Source organism: Falco punctatus, assembly GCF_963210335.1.
Source record: "Falco punctatus genome assembly, chromosome: 12".
In the NCBI taxonomy this organism is placed as follows: Eukaryota; Metazoa; Chordata; class Aves; order Falconiformes; family Falconidae; genus Falco; species Falco punctatus.
Genome location: NC_137592.1, coordinates 22,120,836 through 22,144,063, shown reverse-complemented (window position 1 = coordinate 22,144,063; position 23,228 = coordinate 22,120,836). Strand labels below are relative to the sequence as shown.

The 23,228-nt window shown below is 40.8% G+C and overlaps 1 protein-coding gene across 5 annotated transcripts in view; it reads right to left on the bottom strand.

The window, feature by feature from the left end:
* The window catches only part of SYT14 (synaptotagmin 14), a 126,564-nt gene that overhangs the window by 83,064 nt on the left and 20,272 nt on the right, over positions 1–23,228 (bottom strand). For 2 of the 5 annotated variants that reach the window (XM_080408650.1, XM_080408651.1), the window contains exon 2: positions 10,208–23,228. This exon is cut by the window's right edge. The exons of 2 other annotated variants lie outside the window; for them this stretch is intronic. In XM_080408650.1, coding sequence (XP_080264776.1) covers positions 10,208–10,220 — 13 coding nt within the window. In that variant the 5' untranslated portion in view covers positions 10,221–23,228. The remainder of the gene's footprint in view (positions 1–10,207) is intronic. One more of the 5 variants, XM_080408652.1, reaches the window with a different exon arrangement.

The following is a 23,228-nucleotide window of genomic DNA, read 5'->3' as shown; positions in this document are numbered from 1 at the left end:
TGAGAATACAAAAAAAACCCCTGGGGACATACAGCTTTTCATAATTTTATGCAATGGAAGTAAAATGCAAAATCATGAAAGATGAAGTAATTTTAGAACTGCACACTCAACAAAACATTTGAATTTTCTTGAGCAAGAAGGACCACCTAGTGGCCCTAAAATCTAAATAATTCAAACATTTAGCACAAGTAAAATGGCTAGATGTTTTACAGAGACAGCTGAAACACCTGGTGAAGTTTAATTTTCTCAATTTAAGACACATATTTTGCATATCAAATCTCTACTTGCCAAGATGACTATCACACCCAAAAGATGAAAAGTTGTACATCAAAGAAGATAAAGCACCACCTGAATTTTGTATTGATTAAACTGTAGTATTTTATGTCTTTATGAAAGTAGTACAATTCAAAATTAAAAGTTTACTACGGTTGGACTTTAGTTGAAACTCTGCTAACAGATGCTGAAAATAATTGGCTAGGAAATTTAACATAGGCATCATCATAGAGTGATTTAGGTTGGGAATGACCTTTGGCGCTCCCAGAGACTTAAGAGCAGGACCACCTTTACAGGAGGTTCCTCTGGGCCTCAACCAACCAAAAGTTTTGCAAGGACCACGATCCCTTGATCTCCAGGCACCACCGGTTCCTAGGGGAAAGCAGGGAAGGTGTGACCCTTCTCACTGGGAGCACTTCTTCCTTACAGGCAGTCAGATTATCCCATTGCTTCATGTGCTGTCATGGTGCACCTGCAGAAACCACGTCCACTTCTTAGATCCCCTTACAGAGCAAAAGGCTGCAGTGAGTCCCCTTCAGGTTTTCCTGGACTACACAAACATATTCCCTAGGCCTCTCCTCATGTGAGGAGAGCACACCTTCGCAGCACTCTGCTGGAGTCTTCAGTTTGTCAGTCTCTCTCACACTGGGTTAACACGGCTGGATGCACACGGCTGGTCCACGTTCAGCTTGCTGTTCACCAGAACCCTCAGGTTTTTTTGTGCAACTGCTCCTGGCCAGCCTGGCCACAGCTTGCAGCGCTGCATGAACTTGGACTTTCCATTTGCCTGTGTTGAAGCTCATGGGGTTCCCTCCAGCCCATTCTTTCATCTTGCTGAGTGCCTGTCAGACAGCAGCCCTGCCCTCCAGCTTACTAACTGCTCCCCTGCCTGGCATCATCCCACAAACTCAGTGACGGTGCATTCCATCCCTTCAACAAACACACACACGGACTCAGTTCCAGTATTGATATTGTGGTGCAATTTAGGCTACTGCATATAAAATACATTATTCTTCAGTTCAGCAACAAATCCATGTTAGTAGCAGCAGCAGAACACTACAGGGTATCACAGAAGTCTTCCTCAACGGGGGTGCATTTTGGAACATAGTTTTATATGATGAATTACTTTCCTGCTGAGGATTGTATTTTAAATAGCACTTTCATAAGCTTGGACTACTTTCAATAAACGTTCACCTAACATTCCATTCAACGTTAGACAACTATTTTTTCACTTGAAAAACCCATGAAATTCCAGTGCAGAATGACAATACCACACAGGCTGAGCAGCACAACCAGCAGTGCAGCATTCATTACAGCCCTTGAGAGCCCACCTTGCCGAATTACAGAGGGGCAGCAGCTGCTGCCCATGCACAGCAGTGGCAAAGCACATCCATTTCAGCAGAGCTCCTTCACTCCTGCTCTGTGACTCCCATCAGACACAGCCATAGTCAATCTACAGATCACAGGTGAGGCTGGTCACCTGCCTCAAGCAGGCAAGACCGTCAAATGAGAAGGAAAAAACAGTGCTGTGCAGCAAATGCATAAAGTAGAGGTGTTATGGTGCAGAAATGCAAAACAGGATGCAAGTGATAAAGCCTAACACAGTTAATGTTGACATCTCCAAAGCATGTGGAAATACTAATGCTTTTGCTATGAACACAAGATGCTTATGAAACCCATTCTTACGCTAAACTGTTTCATATAACATACAATAAATTCATTCTAAAAGACAACTATAATGAAAGCATTCTGGCTTACAGATACCAACAAATCTAATCCTTTAAAAACTGCCTCCTACCATGAACTGAATTTAAGGAAGAATCTGGTTTTAGATGGACAGACAGCTAACTGGAAAGGAAAATAAAGCTGAAAAGACTTTCACAGAACAGCAGCTCTACAGCTGGCATCAGTATGGTGTTTTTCCAAAAAGGTTACATACACCCATTAGCCCATCCTCACTCATGGTATAAAATCGCCTCTGGACTCCTTTAGTATCCTTTTTCACCATTTTAGCCTACAAATAATATTGCATATATAAAAAATGAAATGTTTAACGTTGAATGCTTGGAAATAGTTGCAAAGCAAACTAAAAAGCAAACAACATTTGAATTCATTAGGAAAGACACAGCAAGTTTAAAAAAAATAAAATTTGTTATTTTATATACTTATTATGCGCCCACATCCTGTATATTTTGTTGAATTCTGATGTCTTCTCTGTCCTACCTCAGAGAATAAAGTAAAACCACAGAAGTCACAGAGAAAGGCAAAAGAAGTCAATAAAAACGGTTACATGTGAGAAGTGATTTAATGTACTAAGACTCTTGGACCTGGCAAAAAACCACAACAGATGGTAGATGTAAGCATGTGAATAAAGAACAATTATTTACTGTCTAACCCACTAATAAGAAAAGTAAGTATCAGATTAAATTAGCAGCAGATGTGTTCAAGACCAGAAGTTTTCAAGAGTAAAAGTTCAAAATCAACATTCTGGTTTTATAATACAAACTCCTACTGCAAAGGCTGTCTTCTCTGCTAGCACCACTAAAAATTATTGCTACCTAGTAATTTCTTAGCCTAAGGATAAGGTCATTTACCTGCCCTGACTTAAGAGTATTTTGCTTGTTGTTATCCAACCATAAAAGTAATGACAAGCATTAAAACTTTCTACATGGAAAATATTTAATTATATTTGTAATCAACTGAACCAATGACACTGATCAATTAATAATTAATCAAGAACAGCATAGCCATTTCTGGTTTTTAAACAAACTTTGCATCTGATCCTACACACAATGAAATAAATGGAAGTATCTCCATGGGCTTACAGAAGCCAAAATGAAATGGAGATAGCACGGATTTTCTAAGCTATGTCACAGAGAGGTTCTCAGGGATCTTCTCACCCCATCATGAAAATAATATAATCTCAGTGTTCTTTCCACTCAGAATAACCACACACTTCTCTTTCCCTAACTGACAACTGAAATATAATTAGCACTTTTAAAAAAAGATTAGCAAATTCTTTATTTTACATTGTTCTCAGTCAAATACCACTTCAGATAACTCTTTGCCCTGGTTTCAGCTGGGATAGAGTTGTTCTCTTCTTAACAGTAGTACCGTGCTGTGTGTTAGCTCTGATGTGAGAACAATGCTGACAGCACGCTGATGGTTTTGGTTGTTTCTAGGTAATGTTTATCCGAAATCAAGGACTTTTCAGTTTCTTGGGCCTGGCGAGGGAAGAGGGCTGGAGGGGCACAGGGAACTGGGAGGGGACACAGCCAGGACAGCTGACCCCAACTGGCCAAAGAGGTATTCCATATCACACGATGTCATGCTGAGTATATAAACTAGGGGAAGGAGAAGGAACGGGGGGACATTCAGCTTTATGGCGTTTGTCTTCCCGAGTAACTGTTACACGTGATGGAGCCCGGCTTCCCTGGGGATGGCCGAACACCTGCTGCCCATGGGAAGTGGTGAATGAATTCCATGTTTTGCTTTGCTCGCATGTGCGGCTTTTGCTGTACCTATTAAATTGTTGTTAACTCAACCCTCAAGTTTTACATTCCTTTCTGATTCTCCTCCCCATCCCTCTGGGTGAGGGGGAGTGAGTGAGCAGCTGCGTGGTGCTTGGTTGCCCGCTGGGGTTAAACCACAAGTGTCTTACTAGTGGAAATGGAGAAACACAGTAACTGTAACTAGCAACAAAAAACATTCAGCATAGATGGATCGAATCTGACCGATATAAAACCTGTGGATATATTTTAAAATAAGAATGGAAAGAGAACCAGCAGCTACAAGAATTGTTCCTTCACTGTAAATGACAAGAAGATTAAATATACATTGCCAAGCAAGGTATGGTGCTATCTAATGCTCTGGATATAGAAAGAAAGATGTCATTAACAAAAGTTGATAGCAAAAAAGGGATGAAAAGTTAGTATGAGTTTTAGCTAATTCCTACAGTTATTACTTAACACTACTGAACCACCACTCTAGAGCAAAGTTTTACAACAGAAAGTAATCTGAGAAATATTTCTTTTTTTTCAGTGATTGATGATCTATGGACTTCTGTGTATAATTTACTTTGAAAGTGTACATTTTAATAATTTTAGTTACTTAAATTCTAAGAAAAATATACTCACAGCAATAGCATCAGTAACTGGATTTCTCATATTTCACATAGTTTCTGATACAAAGGGAAATTACTACAAAGAATTTATATTTCAAAAGAACCCAGTTAATAGGAAAACTGCTTATTTTAGACCACAAAACAAAAATACATGTGTGTCAATCATACTGAAACTACCACTCCACATCAAAGAAGGTGCTCCTCTGCAGAGTGTGACTTATTGGTTCACAAACTCAACACTCATTTTCTGTCTTCATTAACTTTCAAAACCAGCCCAAAGTTTCTCCATCTCACTCTGGAGACAGATTTACACAAAAAAATCAGAAAGTATCTCCCACATCCAAGAGTTAAATAATCAAAAATTAAGAAGTGCAAGGATTGAATGCTGACTTGAAATCTACTTCAATCCCCAGGTGCACATTTAGTTTTACATATGAACATCAGACCTTTGCTTTACGCAGTTCAAAACCTGACAATATTCAGGAAAAAGACCTGAGAATATCAGCTGTGGATCCCTCACACCATTCATTACAAAAGCTGGAAGAAGTGTAATTGAATCAGGCTGGGAATAAGGTGGAAAGAAAATATGACCTAATGGTAAAAGCAGTTGAAAGTTGCCTGGAAGACAGCAAGACTTTCCTCCCTTGTAGATCCCCTGTATTTTGATGGGCAGTAATATAAGCCAACATTTTTCATCAGCAACTCTGGTTGCTTTCCTGCATGCCCACCTTGAATGCCAAAAATTCTCATTTGCAAAAGTGCTAAGCATTAAAAACAAACAGAATTCAATAAGAATTTCACTTTGAATACATCAACTGTTCTTATATCAAGTATGATGGTTTCAACTGAGCCCACCGGGAGCTTGTCAAAAAGAAGTCTGTAGAGCATTAGAGGTTAGATTTTTATTTTTTTTAAGGTAACCCATTCTATTACCTAGAAGGTGATGGAGACCTAACGGCTTGCTTTATTTCAACAGATAACACTACAGTGATGATGGTGTACAAAGTTTTACTGTCATCAGCATATAATGCACAGAATCATCCCTAAAATGACAATAAAAAAATAAGTAACAGGTAACACTCACTGTATAGTTTCCACTACAGACAGTGAATGAGAATATGACAGCATTAAATAGATTCCATGTGGCTGATCAAATCTGATACCCCGACATTTGATCCACCCTACGTTTGACAAATGTGTTTATAAGTGGGCCTAAGTACAAAACATGGCTTCTTATGTTTAGGCTTTATTTAATACTGCTGCTCAACTCCTGCCCTGGCTGCACCAACTTGGATTGAGAAGCACTTCGGCCAATTCAGGTCAGCGCTAACTTGTGGACCTCTGCCTCTGTGGCATCTTATATCCTTCTAGTACATGCTGCAACGACACCCAAACATCCCAGGTAACTTGGAAGTCAAGATAAAACTGTTCTCTAGGCAAGATTCAACCTATGAGCCATACATATGCTACTCCTACCTAAGCACTGCATGCAGCTCGTTGATCTTTTGTTTCCTTTTCTGGATTCTGGAAATCTGCAATTAGACATAGTTTTCATGCAACCTATATGAAGCAGTGCTCTAAATCCTCTCTCTTCTTATTGCCATAAAAAAAAAAAAAAAAAAAAAAAAAAAGTAGGTTCATTCAGTAACTTTTGGTTTTGCTTCCCAAGGAAATGAGAGTTATGTAATTAAACAGTTCATTTCCTGCCCCATCCTCCTATTGCTTACAAATTCACTGGTTAACTTAAGCCAATATCGACAGAAAGTTTTAGGAACTTAACACTTTTAGGATTCTATGTTTCGTGAAAATTCAGCAGTCAAATACAACACAAACACAGACGCCCACCAAACACACGGACAGCCAACCAGCTCATAAATCCCTGCACTGCACACACAGCTGCAGCTGCCTGTTCCCAACCAAACAGCTGGTAGATGAGGGAAGAAAGGGAGGACAATTTTGTCAGAAACATCAGAGAGCTCATGACACTTCAGAGACACTCAGGCGATGCAGGAACAAAATGAAAGGTATTCAAAAAGCCTAGATACGCAATGAGGACCTTGGCATGCTACATCAGGAAGGACAAGTGTTACACTGGTAGGACCACAAAGGAAAAAATTTGGGAAGCCATGTTCATTAATCTCACTACTCTAGCAATAACTTCCTAGATAACAGCACCACCCTGTAATTCTTGCTTCTCTACTAGATCCCTTTTACCTGTACAGCTCATTATTCTCTTTAATACTACTTCTTAGTGTTTAACACTTAACTCCTCACAATGGAAACCACAGGAAAGAACTTACATTCAAAAAGAATTAACTCACTCTGAAAAGGTTCATTTCTAAATGTATTCCCTTCCCTGAGAAACATACACTTTTGTGTAGTCTATACCACATTACGATATGTTCAAGTGCAGCCCAAAAACCTGGTAAAAGTAGATTCATGAGGATATGCAAGATATGCAATTCTGCCTTAGGTTACAAAGCACCCCACTGCAACCTTTAAATTTCTTTTCTTTCCTCCATGCAATGCGATGTGATTTCCATTTCTAGCTCCTCACCCAGTCTGCAATTCAATTGAACTCTTAAAGCAGGTGCCAAAGTTTTGCTCAGAAGAGGAAAAGCGGCACAAAGAAATCAAATTAATGCTGCCATGAGGAACATTACCAGGGCAATGCTGAAGGCTTCTCAGAAGTGACTCCTCAACTCTCCCTCTTCCCAGTCACAGCAAACTGTCACAAGACCCCAGGTCTGACAGCCACAGGTGGGAGGTTTTTAATCTCAAGACTGCCTACCAGTCTGGTCTTACTACTGCTTTCAGTTCGGCCTTACTCTCTACCACGTTTGCCATCCTCCACGTTCTGATACTCTCCATATTAGATGAATTCACCCTTTCCCCATGAAAAAGTGGAAATATTAAGCATGAAACTTTGTATCTTAAAACAGAGCTCCTACTTAATACTAACACCATTTTTATTTTGGAAGAGAAATATACAGAAATAGGAACTGTAAATCCAATTCTTTAATCCCACTTAAGCCAAATTTTTTCCAGTTGCCCTCTGCTGTTTCCTCACAAATCTGAGCTTGCTTGACTTATGCAGACTATATACCTGATGTCCTTATAAAGAAATAGAAAAGAACACGTTTCAACTTATTAACTTTCTAAAGAAAAAGATGTAATTGTTCCCACCATCACTAAATTAAGGCTTTTAACTTGGTCACATGAAGAATACTTGTCTTTTAAAAGTCCGTCAGTGATCATAATGCATAAAAGTAACAAAGCATTGTCACTGACCAAAATGACAATGGTCATTGGCCATGGCCAACAGCTCCCTGGTTCTCTGTAACACCTGATAGAAAAAGCCACACTTTTATAAAACCTTTGGGGTTTCATATGAGAACAGCTATAAAGAGGTATACTGACAAAGTGGCATGGGAAATAGTACTTACAAATATTTAATAACCAAAAGCACTTAATTTCTTGCAGCTAACAAATCCTATTTTAATTTGAGCTCTTTTAATTTTGTGCCCTCATATAACTGTATATGTCTTGCTTTGAAGGAGTTTTGAACTATTTTATATTTATTCTTTAATCAGAAGTTTTCAATCTTACTTATTTCCCATGACTTCACCGGGGGAACAAAAAAAAAAAAAAAAAAAAATCAAAAAAACCTGGACAACTGCAGTGTCTTTAAAACTGAGCAAAGTATCTTCTCTGTTTACTTAATTAAATACATTTACAGATTTACTTAGACACAAAAGTAAATTCTGTATCTTGACCCTGTCCTGTGATCTGATCCTGAATTCAACAGTTAGTTTTCACCCAAATCAAACTCACATATTTAAACACTGCTGGCCAGGAAACAGCACTGCTAATCAGGGAAGTCAAGGCAAGCTACTGTTGCACAGGCAGTAGGGAGAGAAGACCAAGACAAGGAGTAAAAATTTTAACACCTACTAACAAACCTACAGCAATCAGCTATTCAGCTGAAAACAAAAGAGGATGCTACATGCCTGCTACAGACTACAGTGCAAGTACATTGCATTTTCTGTCTTCAGGAAGAGTACTAAATCAAAACCTAGCAGATCATTTTCATGATTGGATATTTTCTTTTTATCCCACCTCACATGTAACTACAAACTATGCACCCAATTTTCTCAAGAGCTGAAGCCCCATTTTGGCAATTTCATTTAAGTGTCTACAAGGCAGTTGGGCTACTTCTGAAGTCTGCTCCTAATGAGAAGTGTTGCAATCTTTTCAAAGGCTAGATTGCTTTAATCATTCATGAGTATTTGCTTTAACTTTTAAGTAGTAATATCCTAAACCCTCTGAAAATGTTAAACATGAATTTCACGTTTTTGTGAATATTTTCAGATCTAAGAAAATCTCACGGATTTCTGCGATAATGCAGCCTACAATGAAAACAAAAGACAGACTTTGAAGGATTTTTTTAATTTCTGCATTTGAGTTATGTAAAAAGTCCAGACCCAGCAGAAATTTTTGCTATCTTCTTGATAACATTAAGAGGGCTTTTCAGCAGAAAACAACCTAGCCAACTTAAAGCTGGCCAACTCAGAGTCCTGGTCCACACACCTTCCAAGACAGGATGAACACGCAGCTCTGCTTGTGCAGTACAACTTCTTACAGAGGCCTGAAATACTAATTCAAGGAAAATGACAGCACAGAAGCATTGCACATGCAAAACAAACAGCAGCAGTTTGTTTCCTTCCCCCCCTCCCCTCACTGTTTTACTAGATCCTTTAAGTTATAACAACAGATGCTTTCAGAAAGAAACGCCACAGTCGGGGAAGCAGCATACTTTAGGACCTTCTTTTGCTGGAAACCAAGTTCTGAGAATTTATTTTTTTTTAAAGGATTTTTAACCAGGTGCAAAATTACTCTCAGAATGGAGAGGGCAGGTTTCAAAACAAAGCTCTGACACCCTGCCTTTTCAGATAATCTTCTCCAAACCAACCCAACAAGTGTCTAGCACACCTCACTCCTTCGTTGTTGTTGTTGTTGTTGTGAAGTGATGACTAGAAAGATCTGCGGACACAGGCGCCAGCACAGCCTGTTAGCTCTCAGCAGCCGGGCAGCCGGCACAGAGCGCGGAACCTCCCTCGCCTGGGGAATCAGTTTTCAGAGACTCGGGGCCAGGAGGGACGATGAGTTTTAAAGCAGTTGGCAAAGTCTCTCCGGGAAGGCCGGGCAGGGCTGCGCACGTTCAGCAAGGGCCGTTCCCAGCCAGGCTGCGGGCTGCTCCGCGGCAGCCCCTGGCTCCGGCGCTCCGGGACCCGGCGGCGGGCAGAGGCGGCGCAGCCCCCGCCGCCCCCCAGCGCCGGGGCGGCTCACGGCACGGGGGGGGGCGGCTCCGTGCCCCCGGGTCCCCTCCGCACAGCCCGGCATCCCCGGTGCGGGGGAGGACGAGGAGGGACGGAAGGATGCCTGCCACCGTGCCAGGGATTATTTACCCGCGCCCGGCGCCCAGGCACGGAGCCGCGAGGAGGGAGCAGCGCCGCTCCCCGCTCCCCTCCGCACGACACGGCCCCTCCGCTACAGCCCCCGCCGCCGGGCCGGGCCGGGTGGGGGGGAGAGAGAGGAGAGGCGCCCCGCTGCCGCCCTCCTCAGCCCGGCTCCGGGCACCGCCGGGCGGGGGTGCCGCTCGGCTCCGGCGCGCCCCCGCCTCACGCCGCGGTGGGAGCCCTCCCCGCCGGAGCCGCCCCCCTCCCCGTGCCCGGGGGAGGAGAGGGAGAGGAGGGGGCTGGGGGAGGGGAGCGATTCGGGGCGAGAGGAGCCCGTTATTGGCCTACTTACCATCAATCGCCATGATCCCGGCGTGGGCCGTACCAAGTGCAGCGCACGCAGGAGAGGCGCTGCCGGGTGCCGCGGCTGCGAGACGGGAGCGCCGCGCGGGGCCGGGCGGGGGCGGCGGGAAATCGCGGGGGGGGGCCGGGCCGGCGGAGCGTGCCGGGGCGCGTGACTCCTCCCCCCCGGCCGCCACCGCCCTGCGCGCGCGCCCGCCCGCGTGCGGCGGCCGTTGAAGCGGCGGGGCTCGGCGCCCGGCGCGCGCCTGCCCACGGCGGGCCGGCGGAGGCCCCGGCGGGCCGGGCCCGGCCGCAGCGGCGGGGGCCGGCCCCGGAGCATCTCCCGCGCCGCGGGGCGGGGAACGCCCGCACTCGGGGCGGGAAGGGCCCGTCTCTCTCCGTGGTCCTGACCGTAACGCGCTGCGACAGCAGCACCCAACGCCCTTAGTCTCGGGGGTGTCAAACCGGATTAACGTTCTGTGCGTCTTCAGAAGGGCTTGACACCTTCGAACCTACAGCAGCCTTCAACAACTGCCTGAAGTGAATTTACTGCTGAAAGGGATTCGAAGAAATGAGAAGGGGTTAATGTGTCTGCAGTCCTTCGCACAGGGTGAGGGCTTTTTGAGGGGGGCAGGGGGTGCCTCATTGACACTTGGCTATGGCAGGCACTTTCCTATGGCCACACAGCCTGCTCCACTCCCAGCCCTGAGATCCAGCCTCTGATGCTCCTCTTTCCTCTGTCCCACCTGCCACAGGTCCTCCGTTCTCCCTTCTATGCCTTTTCCTCAGCTCTCTGGAACTTGGACCAACCTCTCTTCCCCTGGGGGTCTGCAGCTGTTCCACACCGGACATCCTTCTGTACTCTCCTCCTCGCCCCCCAGGTGCTCCGTGCAAAAGGAGCAGCATGGTGAGCAAAGAGAGCAAGGTCTTGCAACATTTACCACAAGGATCCCAGGAGCAAAAGGACATCCGAGCCGGGCCGTGCATGGCTGCTGCAACTAACAGTGAAAACAGCCAAGCAGGTCCGTTGTGTTATGGGGTTTATATTGTGAAAGGCAATGGGATGCACGTAAAAGTCCATTGCTGTGTAGGAAAGTCTCGCTGGCATTTGGAGCTATAAGGAAACAGAACACGTTGGTACATGCAGACAGGTTTTTTGGACACATATGAACTGGCCAAACTAGGAAAAAAAATCACAAGATCATCAGGAGGAATATCTTTGGTACTAATATGATCTTTCTGCCAAATGTTAAGTCACTGTTTAAATCCTGGAAGCATTAATCTCCCTCAGCCTAGCAGCCTTCAGAAATGTTTTGTTGTATGGAAAAATCGATGTGTTTTCCCAATTTCATTCTTCATCTCAGTTAGAAAAAGAAACTTAAAAGTGAGGAGTTTAAAAGCAAAGTCAGCTTGAGCAAAATGGCTGTCTTGGAAAACATGAGTCCCAAATGACAGACATTTGTCCAGATAAGGAGCACCTGTAAAAAGGATCTTCAAAGAGAAAATGTCAGCAGAGCTTAATGGCAAATGTATTCCTCTGTACCAGCACTGACATTTACCTCAGATACCCCGATGATTTTCTGTTTGTTCCTAGAAATTGTTCCAGTTCCTGAAGTTTTCTGTATGATTTGTCTTGATAGCCATCTTTCTGACAATATTACTGTATTGAGCACAGGCATAAAGACTCCTGTGGGATCAAGCACACAGAGTTATTATTCTTCCCTACTTTTTTTATATATATATTTCTCCCCCTGCTTTTGGCAGCATCCCCATATGAAGGAGCTACCAGTCACTGATATCAGCAAAAACTCCCAGGGCACAGACGTCCACCCATGCATAATCTGGGATTCAGTTTGTGAGATGTTTAAGAAGCCATCTATAATTTTTGGAGAGCCTCACATGTCATCACATTTCTGTGAATCATGTATGCAATTAACACAGTGGGATGCAGTTCTTATCATTGGACAAACTCTTTTGGAGGGTGAGGAATGAATATATGTTTGTGAATTAGTGATGATTGGAACTCTTAGTCCTGACTTTTTGTTTTGAAAACAGAAAAGAAGCACATCATTTCTACCAAAGTAGTGATTTGCTCAGTTTGGAAAAACAGTTTCAGGACACAAGGAACAAACATGGTTCCACATCAATAAAGAGATGGTATGAAAAGTATGTGCGAGGAACCAAAACACGACTTTTCAGAGCTATGCTGAATCAAATCAGTTCTATTTGTGCTTTAGTTTCACAAGCACATGTTTAAAATTTCTAAGTCTTATTCAAATATCAGATACTCCTGCCCACCACCATAAGAGTCATTTTTCAGCATCACCAGGAGGGACAAATCTTGAACAAACTTCCAAAACTGAACTATTTCTGTTTTGTTCCCATGGTATAATTGTGACAGCAGAAGCTATAGCTTCATCAATTCCCTGCATAAAAGGAGCACAGCTGATCAGCTTGAACATGTCAGAGGCTTTCCACTAAATCCAATGGGCAATTCATTCTGCTGAAAGCAGTTACATGTGAACCTGCGAGTCTGCCATTTGCAGAAAAAGACAGTGTGACAACACAAGTGTGACTACAGCTCAACACGAGACCTTTAGTAATGGTGATAAATCAGTAATGTACAAATGATTCACAGGTTATCAAGAGTTTCCTGTCAAAGGCAAGAACTATCACCTGTTGTAGCAACAAATTTGCCAACAGCAAGACAACTAACTGACAAGTACAGGATAAATATTACCCTGTAAGACCTAAAGTTTTCAACAAACTACCTACACAGGAGAATACCTACACAGGAGAAACTTCTCCCGCTGCACTGATGCGAAGACACTTTGGCAATTAAAATCAAAAGCTGCTGGAAATTTTGGCATTAGGACCATAGGAGTATAAATACATTAAAAATCATGAAGGTCTCAGTTACTGGGAAAACAAGTACAATAATAGAATATCATGTAAGTATATGTATGAGGTACAGTATATTTTTATATATATATATCTCATAGGAAATAATTCCGTTTTAAGACCAAGTTTGTTTAACGTATCTTAAGGCCATTGTTTATATACATTTTTTGTGTGTGTTCTTTATATAAAAATATTTGCTTTTCTGAGTAGAACTCTGCACTGATTTTTCTCAAAACCAGCAAATATTCTATATGAGATTATCTCATAATTCTAAATTATCTGATCCTTCTTATAAACTGATGCTTCGCACTTTTAAGGCATGATCCATGCTAAATCTATTTGGATTTTCTCTTCCACCTTGCCCATAATTTTAGTATTAAAACAGATAGGATTAAAAGACCCTATGCTTAATAGAGACTTAAAATATATGAAAACCATTGCATTTATGAATGTAGGGTTGGAAAACACAGTAGACACAGCAAACAGAAAGGTCAGAAAGGTTTAAGTTCTAGATTAGTAATCTGCTAATTAAGATGCCAGACAGATAAACTATAATTGTCATGATGTGAACAATATGAGTTCATAAATAACCAAACAGTGGAAGAAAGTTTCAAACAGCTGGATATACATTTTCCAGTGGAATGTTGCCATTTCATTCAGATGTAGGTACTTTGCAGAAACAGAATTTCACTGAAATGCTGTTGGAGAGGGGGGCAAAATTAAGAGCATATGCAAGGTCTTTCAGAAAATAAAACCATTTAATCTCAAGCCTTTTTACTTCATATTATATTTTAACATAATATTGACATTCAAATGAACCATCTTGACTTTATCAGTACAAAAACTTTCAGTTTGAAATCTCAACCCTTTGCTGAAGTTTCACTTAATGGTGTGTTCCAAGAGTGTATGTGTGCGTGCACACCCGCACCTCCTTGTGTGCCTTTTCTCTGGTGTATTTCAATCTGGAATGAAAACAGATTTTGAAAGAACAGATCAAAACTCCCACAAAACTGAAATTCTGTGTTTTTAACCAGGAGCCTTACAGAAGTCCCAGCAAGAAGCAGATGATGTGCAGTTCTAGGGTATTCTATCCTTGCAGATTATTTATAAGAATGCAAAAAAAATGTGGTGCGGCAATGTTGAAATGAAAAGACAAAGAGCTAAACTCAAAAGCTCTAACCGATACTGTTAAAGTTAAAATGTAACCTCTGAAACAACTTCAAGAGATATCTCCCGAAGATATCTTCAAGCAGATGAAAAGGTGACTAAGAATTAGAATACAGTGCTATGCCCTAACTGAACTGGGATCTCAGTTAACAACTTTCCACAAGAATTTCTGGCAGCAATTTTGTGAATGCTGCCAATCAGATTTGCAACTTAACGTCCATCCAGATTAGTTTCTCACACAAAGTGTTCTTTATTAGGACATTAAATACCTGACCTTTAAATATTAAGGTTTGCATTACCAAGTTGTTGGCACCAAGTAAATAATCTGTGACTCTTACTTAGCTTCTCATAGTTTTTGAAAGCTAGGAAAGACAGCCTGGGCCCTCTGACAGAAATTGCATAGCTACATCTGGTAAGAGCGGTCTACCAGATACCGTCAAGTCTGCAATTGTTGGAAAAGGATCATAAAGCTGAATCTTGAAGCAAATGATTTGGCCAAATACCACTCACTGTGTAACTTTGTATTCATGAATAAATGATTGAGAAACTGGAAAATAATATTTCCAGCAGCACCTTCCTTCTGCCAAATTTGGGTCTCCACAAGGTCAGATTTCCAACTGGGATACAGCTGGAAAAGATCCTATGAGCTAAGGCAAAGAGCAAAGATTTTTGTTCAGTTTCACGTTGTTAATCTATGGGCAATGCATCTGCTACAGAAACAAAAAATGAAAACATAAACAAAAATGTGATTTTTGGTGCCTAATTATTCTAGCTGATGTTCAGTTAGCCACAAGTCAGATGCAGACTTCAAAGCTGGATAAATTAGATAATGACTCTTATTGATACACTTGTAAAAATCTTAACTGGCTCCAGTTACTAAAGTAAACATTATTCCACTGTGTTGCCTTGCACCATTCCAAAACAAAAGCATCATGAAGACACAGCTAGCAATGCTAAGTGCAATTCCAAAGAAGTCTGCCTATCAATGAGCAATGTGCTCGTACAAATGACAAAAAACATAAACCAAAACTGTGCCAAAAAATCCTGTGCCAAATTAATCCCAAATCCATGCAGACATGAGAAACTGAACTAGTGAAGTGAGTTTCTGGCAGATGTAGTTCTTCACCACTTACCTCCATCCCTCCTCAGTGGGACACCCCTAGCTCACCCCCATCACACCCTCTGTTATATCCCCAGTGATAACAGGACATGTAGCAATTATTCCAGATCTTTGCACATGCTGTTTGAACAGTCAAGAAGCTGCCTAACAAAAAGTATAAGTGCTGAACTGTCATCATTGATTCATTCTCCTGCCCTTTTCTTCAATGGCGGGACTAATTTCATTCTCTTTCCTCTACACAGAAGTTAGTTTCCATGAAACCAGAAGGAACCTAATTATTACTGGGATCTTGATGAACTTGACCAACCATTTCGAAGCTGAAGCTTCCCTCAGCTTTGACAGATAGAAGCATTTGACAAAGAGAACATGTTCACATAAGCCTCATTTGCTTGGGAAATCAGGCTAAAAATGTCAAAACCCAGCAAATGGCCTACACAACTCCAGCAAAAAATGAAAAATGAGCCATTCAGCTACACTTACAAAACAAAACATACAATTTAACACAAATTAACAACAACAAAAAAGCCTTGTTTTTTCAGAGAGAGGTAACACATATGAATCTCCTAACATACAAATGTATGGGAATTACTGTACTTTCTTACAGAACAGTTATATGGACCTTTAATTAGAGAAACCATAGCATACAATAATGATGTGAAAACAGGCGGATGTGTGGGATGAACAAACAGCCATTCAGAAAGTCACATTTTTTATTTTTTTTTTTTACGGAATAAATCTTCTTCATCAAAAAGCCATCAAAGGTAATACCATGGAGCAAAACCAAATTCAATTTCCATTATTCATACTTAAAATATTAAAAGGGGATGGGAAGATACAATCCATCTCTCCTAGAGGGCTATTTTTAGAAAGATCAAGATCCTAGATGCTAACAGAGCCTACTGGTCTGGTTCATGCCAGCGCAAAATGAACGACCTTGCTCTCATGACCTGATCTGACAGAAAGGCTGCAAAATGGTTTGGATGGAGACTGAGCTGCATGAAGCTGTAAAACTGTAACTTACACAGAGGCAGAGTAAAAGTTGTCACAGTGTTGGTTACTAAAACATTTTAATCTCAAATTGCTTGAACGGTACAAAGGTTTTTCTATCAGGGTGTTCTTACAGCTGTTTGCTCACCAACTGGCATTGAGAATATGAGAGTGGGAGAGATTCATCTCCCTATGGCCCAGGTAGCTCGTAAAAATGGTGCATACATAGGCGGTGGTGGTGGCACAAGGAGTTAATTGTCCTCCCAAGAAAGGGGTAATGATAACAAATTCAAAGTGGTTTACGGTGTTAGTTACTTACAGCACGTATGCCAGTCCTGTTTTATTGACTAGCCCTGGCCAAATCTACCCACGGTTGCTGTTCTTGGCTAACCTTGACAATGTCATTCCCGTTGCCATGAAACAGCTTCCTTCGTTCTCACTCTTCATCTCCTTCTAATTGCCATTAGTGCACTCTTTGATCCTCTGCTTTGTTTCTCTGCCCTCCCACCTGTAACCTGGTTAGCTTGAAGCCACCACTTTTGGATTGGTACTTTTCTGTAGCTGCTCTGCATGTAGAGGAGCAGAAACTGGTCTCTGTAGAGAAGGATGACAGTATCTATTAACAAAAGAAAGTGCTTGACAAACACTGTCCCCGTAGCAACCAGATAAGGCTGTAGCTGCAGCCAGACCTCTTAGGGTCTCTCTGGAATGAACTGGTACCCTTAACCGTTCCTACGGGGAGGCTTGTGCAGGGTATATAAACTGCGTTTAACTTCTTTCTAATTGCAGTGACTTATTTTGTGTATGCTCTTGCACAGCTGAGAGCTCAAGCCTGTGGACTACTCAGTATTTTCCCATTGGACTTATCCCCTAGGAGCAGTATTGTAAAAAATATTTTGGAAGTAATACGGGTTCGAAAGCCTGCATCCATCTATTTTCATGAGTCTTTTTACTGATAAAAGCTTTAGCAGACCTTTTCATTATTTCAAATATTCCAAAGGTATACAGCAACATACGATCTGCTCTGATTTTTGGACTTAGCAAAGCTGTTCTTAATGCTGTTTCTGAACATATGTTCTGTTCTTACTTTTAAAATAACTACCAGAATATGTCATTCATTCTGATGGCACCACAGATATTCTATTGATGCATTAATGACACTACTGAATCTAAAGAAACATTTTTACTAAAAATGTATGCAACCTGCAGAATTGTTAAAATTACTGTTAAATGCAGGAACCTATTTAAATACATTTTTTGATTAACATTTCTATTGCCTTATTAAAAGAGTTCCTTCTGTGGAAAAAAACCACATTATATGGAACTGGAAGTATAGTCCCTGTTCTTTTCAAAACTACTCCTTTATACCATTACAGAAAGATTGAGAATCCTGCAGAAGAGCTGTAGAATCACAAAGTTAAAGTATTGTTTGTATGAAGGATGCAGCCTTTATCTACATCTTTTAAGGTAATTAATAAAAAGCTGCTGAATTAGTTCATCAAAACCAATTTATATTAGCTGCCTTAAACATCTTACTATAAAAATTGCCCAACTTCCAGTCTGGCTGTTGTTTAACAGAAACTTCCACAAAGATATCTGAAATGCAAACGCTCATCAATGGGGAACTTAACAGAGACAGAAATGATAAAAAAAAAGAAAACGCAGTAACAAACTAATCTGAGGTTAATTTGCAACTGAAATACATAAAATAAGCTGTTTAAAAGCCGATCAACTAACATGCTTTCTCCTTCCCCAAGACCCAGCTTCTTCCATTAGAAGAAGCGAAGTGATATATAGTCTAACCTGACCTCCTTTATTCCCTTCCAGCCTGAATTACCCTCTGATGCTACTAAAACCCCATGGTGATAAAGAATTTGAATACTGCAAACTTACATTTAACTGAGAAGCTGCCTACAGAGAAATAGCTCCAATCCTAGAACAGCAGATAAGTAAACATGATTCTCCCAGGGATGCTGGCACTGGGCAGATCTGCCAGGGCATGATGGCACTAGAGCAAGATTCATTTGGTAGGGGAATGGATGAGGTGTGTTTGTAATGCATGGAAACATATGACGGGGGCAGTAATGCATTAGCTGTATAGCTTTAAAACCTTTATTTCTGCTTTATGTATTTGACTTAGGCATAAATTTACTTTAGCCATCTAAGTGTTTTTCACAAAAACATGTATCTTAATTTCTCCACTTTCCAAAAAGCTTAAAATAGTCATAATGAAATGGAACAGTATTTAATTTCAGATATATTAAATGTCCATCTAATACTCACAACTTTTCTAAGAGAGGTAGGTACACAAGGTACCTTTGGGAAAAATGTAATGGAAAATTCAAAGGAAATGCGAAAAATACTCACAAATCCACTACAAAACTTAAACAAAATATCCTAAAAAACAAGTTGCTGTGCTGGGGGGTTTAATTACAATATCCTTAAAACTGTGAAGCAACAGCTGCCTGCAGTGGTGCTTTTTAACTTTCTGCCTTCTTCATCCGTTTCCAATATTAAACTTATTTTTCATTCTTTCCTGCTACATGTTATGCTGCATCTGGAATCTCTCCACTGCTAATCTCAATCTACACAATTACTTTGCCTTGGCAGTTCTTGTTGGCTCCCAAAATTGTTTTCAGTCCAAGAGGTTGTCCAAGTAAAAGCTGTATTCTCCACCACCATTTTCTTTGCCAATTCTCCCCAAGGCATTGGTCCCTGTTGCTGGTTATCATCTGTGTGCTTCATTCCCTCTCTTCTACACACACTTAGTGCCCTTGGGAGGTCATTCTTTGGCTCTGCATTTCATTTGAACCCACTTCCAAGTCTCACCTTTGATATTCTTCCAACTTCAGCCTGTGACTCTCCAAAAGAGAAAAGTACTCCGCTGGAATTACATCACTGTAGTCTAGGACAGGATCTGGCCCTCCTTTAAAGTATTTAATGAGATTAATCATTTGTTGCATAATAGAATATTTTAGTACAGGAGAAGTCAAGTTCCTTTGGTTACATCTTAATTGTATTGATCTCCACAATACTATTGCAAGGTAAGGATATGAAATTTCCTTTATTTTGCAGATAAATAACAATGATACAGAAGCTGTAACAACATTGCTCAGTAAAACAGGCCCAGGGACCATCCTGTGGCTCTGGTGTTGGTTGGCATAGCCTGGATGTCTCCACACTGTGCATGGCCCTGGGTTCTTTTTTGGTCTCATGAAGTGCCTGTGTGCTCCTAAGGCTTTATTATTGTACACAAGGGTTTTTTTCTACTCAGAGTGTCTCAAATAACATAAGAGCTACATGTGGTCCATCAGAGTGTGTATTCATGGTATTTATCGATATGCGTGTGGGTGCTGCATGCCTTTGGACATGTCATGACGGTATGAAAAGGTAGTTAAGGGTGAAAAATCTGCTGGGAACATGTTGGAGAACTATGCAGGGTACAGGGCCCTGGTACAGGTTTTTCTGTATCACCTAGTGGCAAGAATTTTGGTGTCACAAATAGCTTACAAGATTTTAATGAGGCTAAGGAGCAGTGTTCTCTGAAGCAGGGCTCTATATCCCTTAGAAGGCACTTGCTGGGTGGCCTAGATGTACTATGGTCACTTTGTCCAGCCATGAAAATCCAATGGAGTAGATTTTTCTCACACTAATTAAATGCAAGGCACAACTCTGGGATGTAAACTTACACATTACAAGTTGTATTTCAGGGTATTGATAACACAGTGACACTGATACCAGGCAATTCATAACATGGAAGATGACACCATTGTAAAAAAATTTTGCTTTGTTCATTCTCTCTCTGGATAAGTTTTTTCCATAAGCCGTTAGGGAATCTGTTTTCAAACAGATCTCATCTTCAGCAGTGTTTCTCTGGTGGCTGAGATCCCTTGGGTTAGTATTTTTTTCTGAAAAGTGCACTGGTATTTTTATTACATGTCTCTAGTCTAAAACATGGTTTGAAACAGAAACAAGTACTTATTTAGCTACTAAAGTTGATAAGATTCACAATTCATGAGCTGTGAATTAATATACAAAATTAATTAATGAACTTACACAAATTCATAGACTTACATTAAATGAATTAATATACAAACTCTAAGAGGAGATAATATACGGGGCCTGATGTAGCATGGAAACACTCTGCCACTCAACTATATGTTAATATTGCTATCAGACAGACAAACAGAAATCTAGTATATTCAATCTAGCAGACCAGTGACATCCTTTAACCCGTCCAAGTGACCAGTACTACTAGACCTTGTCCTTGGCACAGAGTACAATTCTCTTAGTTAAGGCAAATCTGCCTGAGTCCAGACAGCCAGCATCCAAGTGGAAGCTTTCTGCTGCCATGATAGCACAGAAAACAGAGGTTAGAGCTTACATCCTGACAATGTGATAGGTTATAGACCACAAAATACTCTTGCTTGATGAAAAAAAATAATGTAGCTAGGGTACCTGACAATTACTGAAGCATAAGCCGGGTGGGTTTTTGTCTTTGCATCCTTCCTCAGTTATAAAACATGACCATTAGGATTATTTCTTCCCATTAGTCACCAGGTTTATAAACCTACCCTGCTTCATTTTATCAGCATACTTAAAATACAGCTCACTGAAGTCAATGCTGTTGCACCAGATGAGAATTAGGAAACTAATTGCCTTTTGCAATAGTGACACAACAGAGGACAACGGGTCACGAAAAAATCACAACATACCCTCCTGCCACTCACTTTTCCTTGGAATGAGGGGAACATGCTGTCCTCTTGCAAAAATAAGTGTGCTTGGTTGTGAGCCAGACTCAGTGATAAATACATTTCTGATTACAGCCAACAACTTCATTTATAAGCATCTGATTAAAAAAAAAAAAAACAAAAAACAAAAAACAACAAAAAAAAACCAAAACCCAAACAAACAAAAAAAACCTTTCAGAAAATACAGCGATATAAGCAAGACACTTGTGATCTAACGCACTGAGCACAAGGTTGAAGTCATAAGACTTGGTATCCCCAGTGCTGCCGTTAACCTGCTGTATGAGCATGAACAAGTCATTGGATGCCTCTAGTTGAGTTACTTTGAGCTGGTAATAACGTACCTTTGGGCACAGCTTAGAGACCAAGGCTTCACCTGTGATCTATGAATAAAGTATCCTGTTTATATAGAAGTTTCCATAATTTTAAGGAGAGGTTTACAGTCTCAACAGTTGAAAGTCCTTAACTGCAAGTACCTTGTCTGCAGGTATTTATACTGGGGATTTTTAGCAGAATTATGTGCCTAAATGATATGATTAAGGAGCAGAGATAATCCAGCTTTATGAAAAAAAAGATCCATGCTGTACAAGTCCCACTCACAGGTTTTGCCACAAAATATATTGACCTTCCAAAAGTCTGCATTTATCTCAAGCCAGCATATTACAACTGTATCAGACAAGTCAGATCAGCAAAATTAATATAATTTATCTTCTGAGTTAATGATCAGACATTTATTTTTAAAGATAATATACTAGTCAGTGTCCTAAATGAGCCAGCAATTCCTGATTGAACAGAAAGTATGCAAGTACGTGCTGATACTCAGTAGGCAGAGAATAGTTCTGAGTGACTCCAATGATAGATGTATCATTGTGTAAAAAAATGCACTGAGCCATAACATCAAAGTTAAATACCAACCCTCTAAAACTTTCTGCTTCTGGAAAGGAAATAACCAAACTTTTGCCGTCACTGCCTGAGAATGATCATACAGCCTTTTTAGTACTGACTCTAATGGGGTGAGCCTTTTCACACTCCATTATTTTCGTTGTCCAACTTTACATATAATATCTTGTTTTCAATTGCCTATAGAGTTGCCAGATTTGAAACATTTGCCGAACATTTTCCATCTTTAGTCTCAGTTTTAAGAGTAACATTTTTGTCCTTTGTGAGAGCCTGCTTAGGGGAAAAGGTTGTTTCAATAACATTAATCTATTAATGCTTACCTTTCCCCTGTCTATGGGCTCTACTGCTTCCCTGGTTGAGTACAGGGGTTTGTAACAAGTCAAAGTCTAAATCCGACATACTTCTGTGGTCCCCTGTGGAAGCCACAGAAAACTGCCATTTGCACAGAAGCAGCAGAATCTGGGAGTTTGCTCTTAAAATGTCGGTGCATTTCATTAAACGTGCCCACATTGTTCTGAAGTAACCGAAGGCACCAAAACACATGGGGAATGGATCTTTGCTTTCCTGATGCATGCTTGTTTTCATTGGAGACTTCTCTGATTCAGAGCACAGGCTGAACAGAGCTCTTAAATCAGAATCATGCTTTTTTTTTTTTTAAGGAAAGTCTCCTCTGTAAAATTCATATCCTTTATTTTAAAAACTGTAAGATGCACACTGTAATAGATGAGGAGCTGTAAGGAGAGAAAGAATTGTTTTCTCAGTAAAGAACTGGGCAGGCATTGGAGAGCTGTGTTTTATTGCCAGCTCTACCACACGCTGCTCATGCTATGCTAGACATATCAACGGTTTTTAAACACATATTCCTTATAGAGCTGATCGGGGGGCAAAAATGAAGCTCATGGTTTGTTTTAAAATTGCTTGTCAGAACAGTTTTTCATGGGTTGTCTTTCCAAATTTTCTTGGTTTCAAAAACAATTTTTAAAACATTATTGGAAGAGTGATTTTTTTAAATGCTTTGAATAGGAAAGAGACAAGGAGAGAAAGGAAAAAAAAGCCATGTTTCACTTTCATATGTGCATAAATTAAGATCATAAAGCAAAAAAATTCAAAGGATCTGACTTTCAAGCTTTCAAACACATTATCCCATCTGGCTTACATTTTGCCCAAAGAAATACATTCTGCTGTCTGGGGACAGGGAGAGAACAACA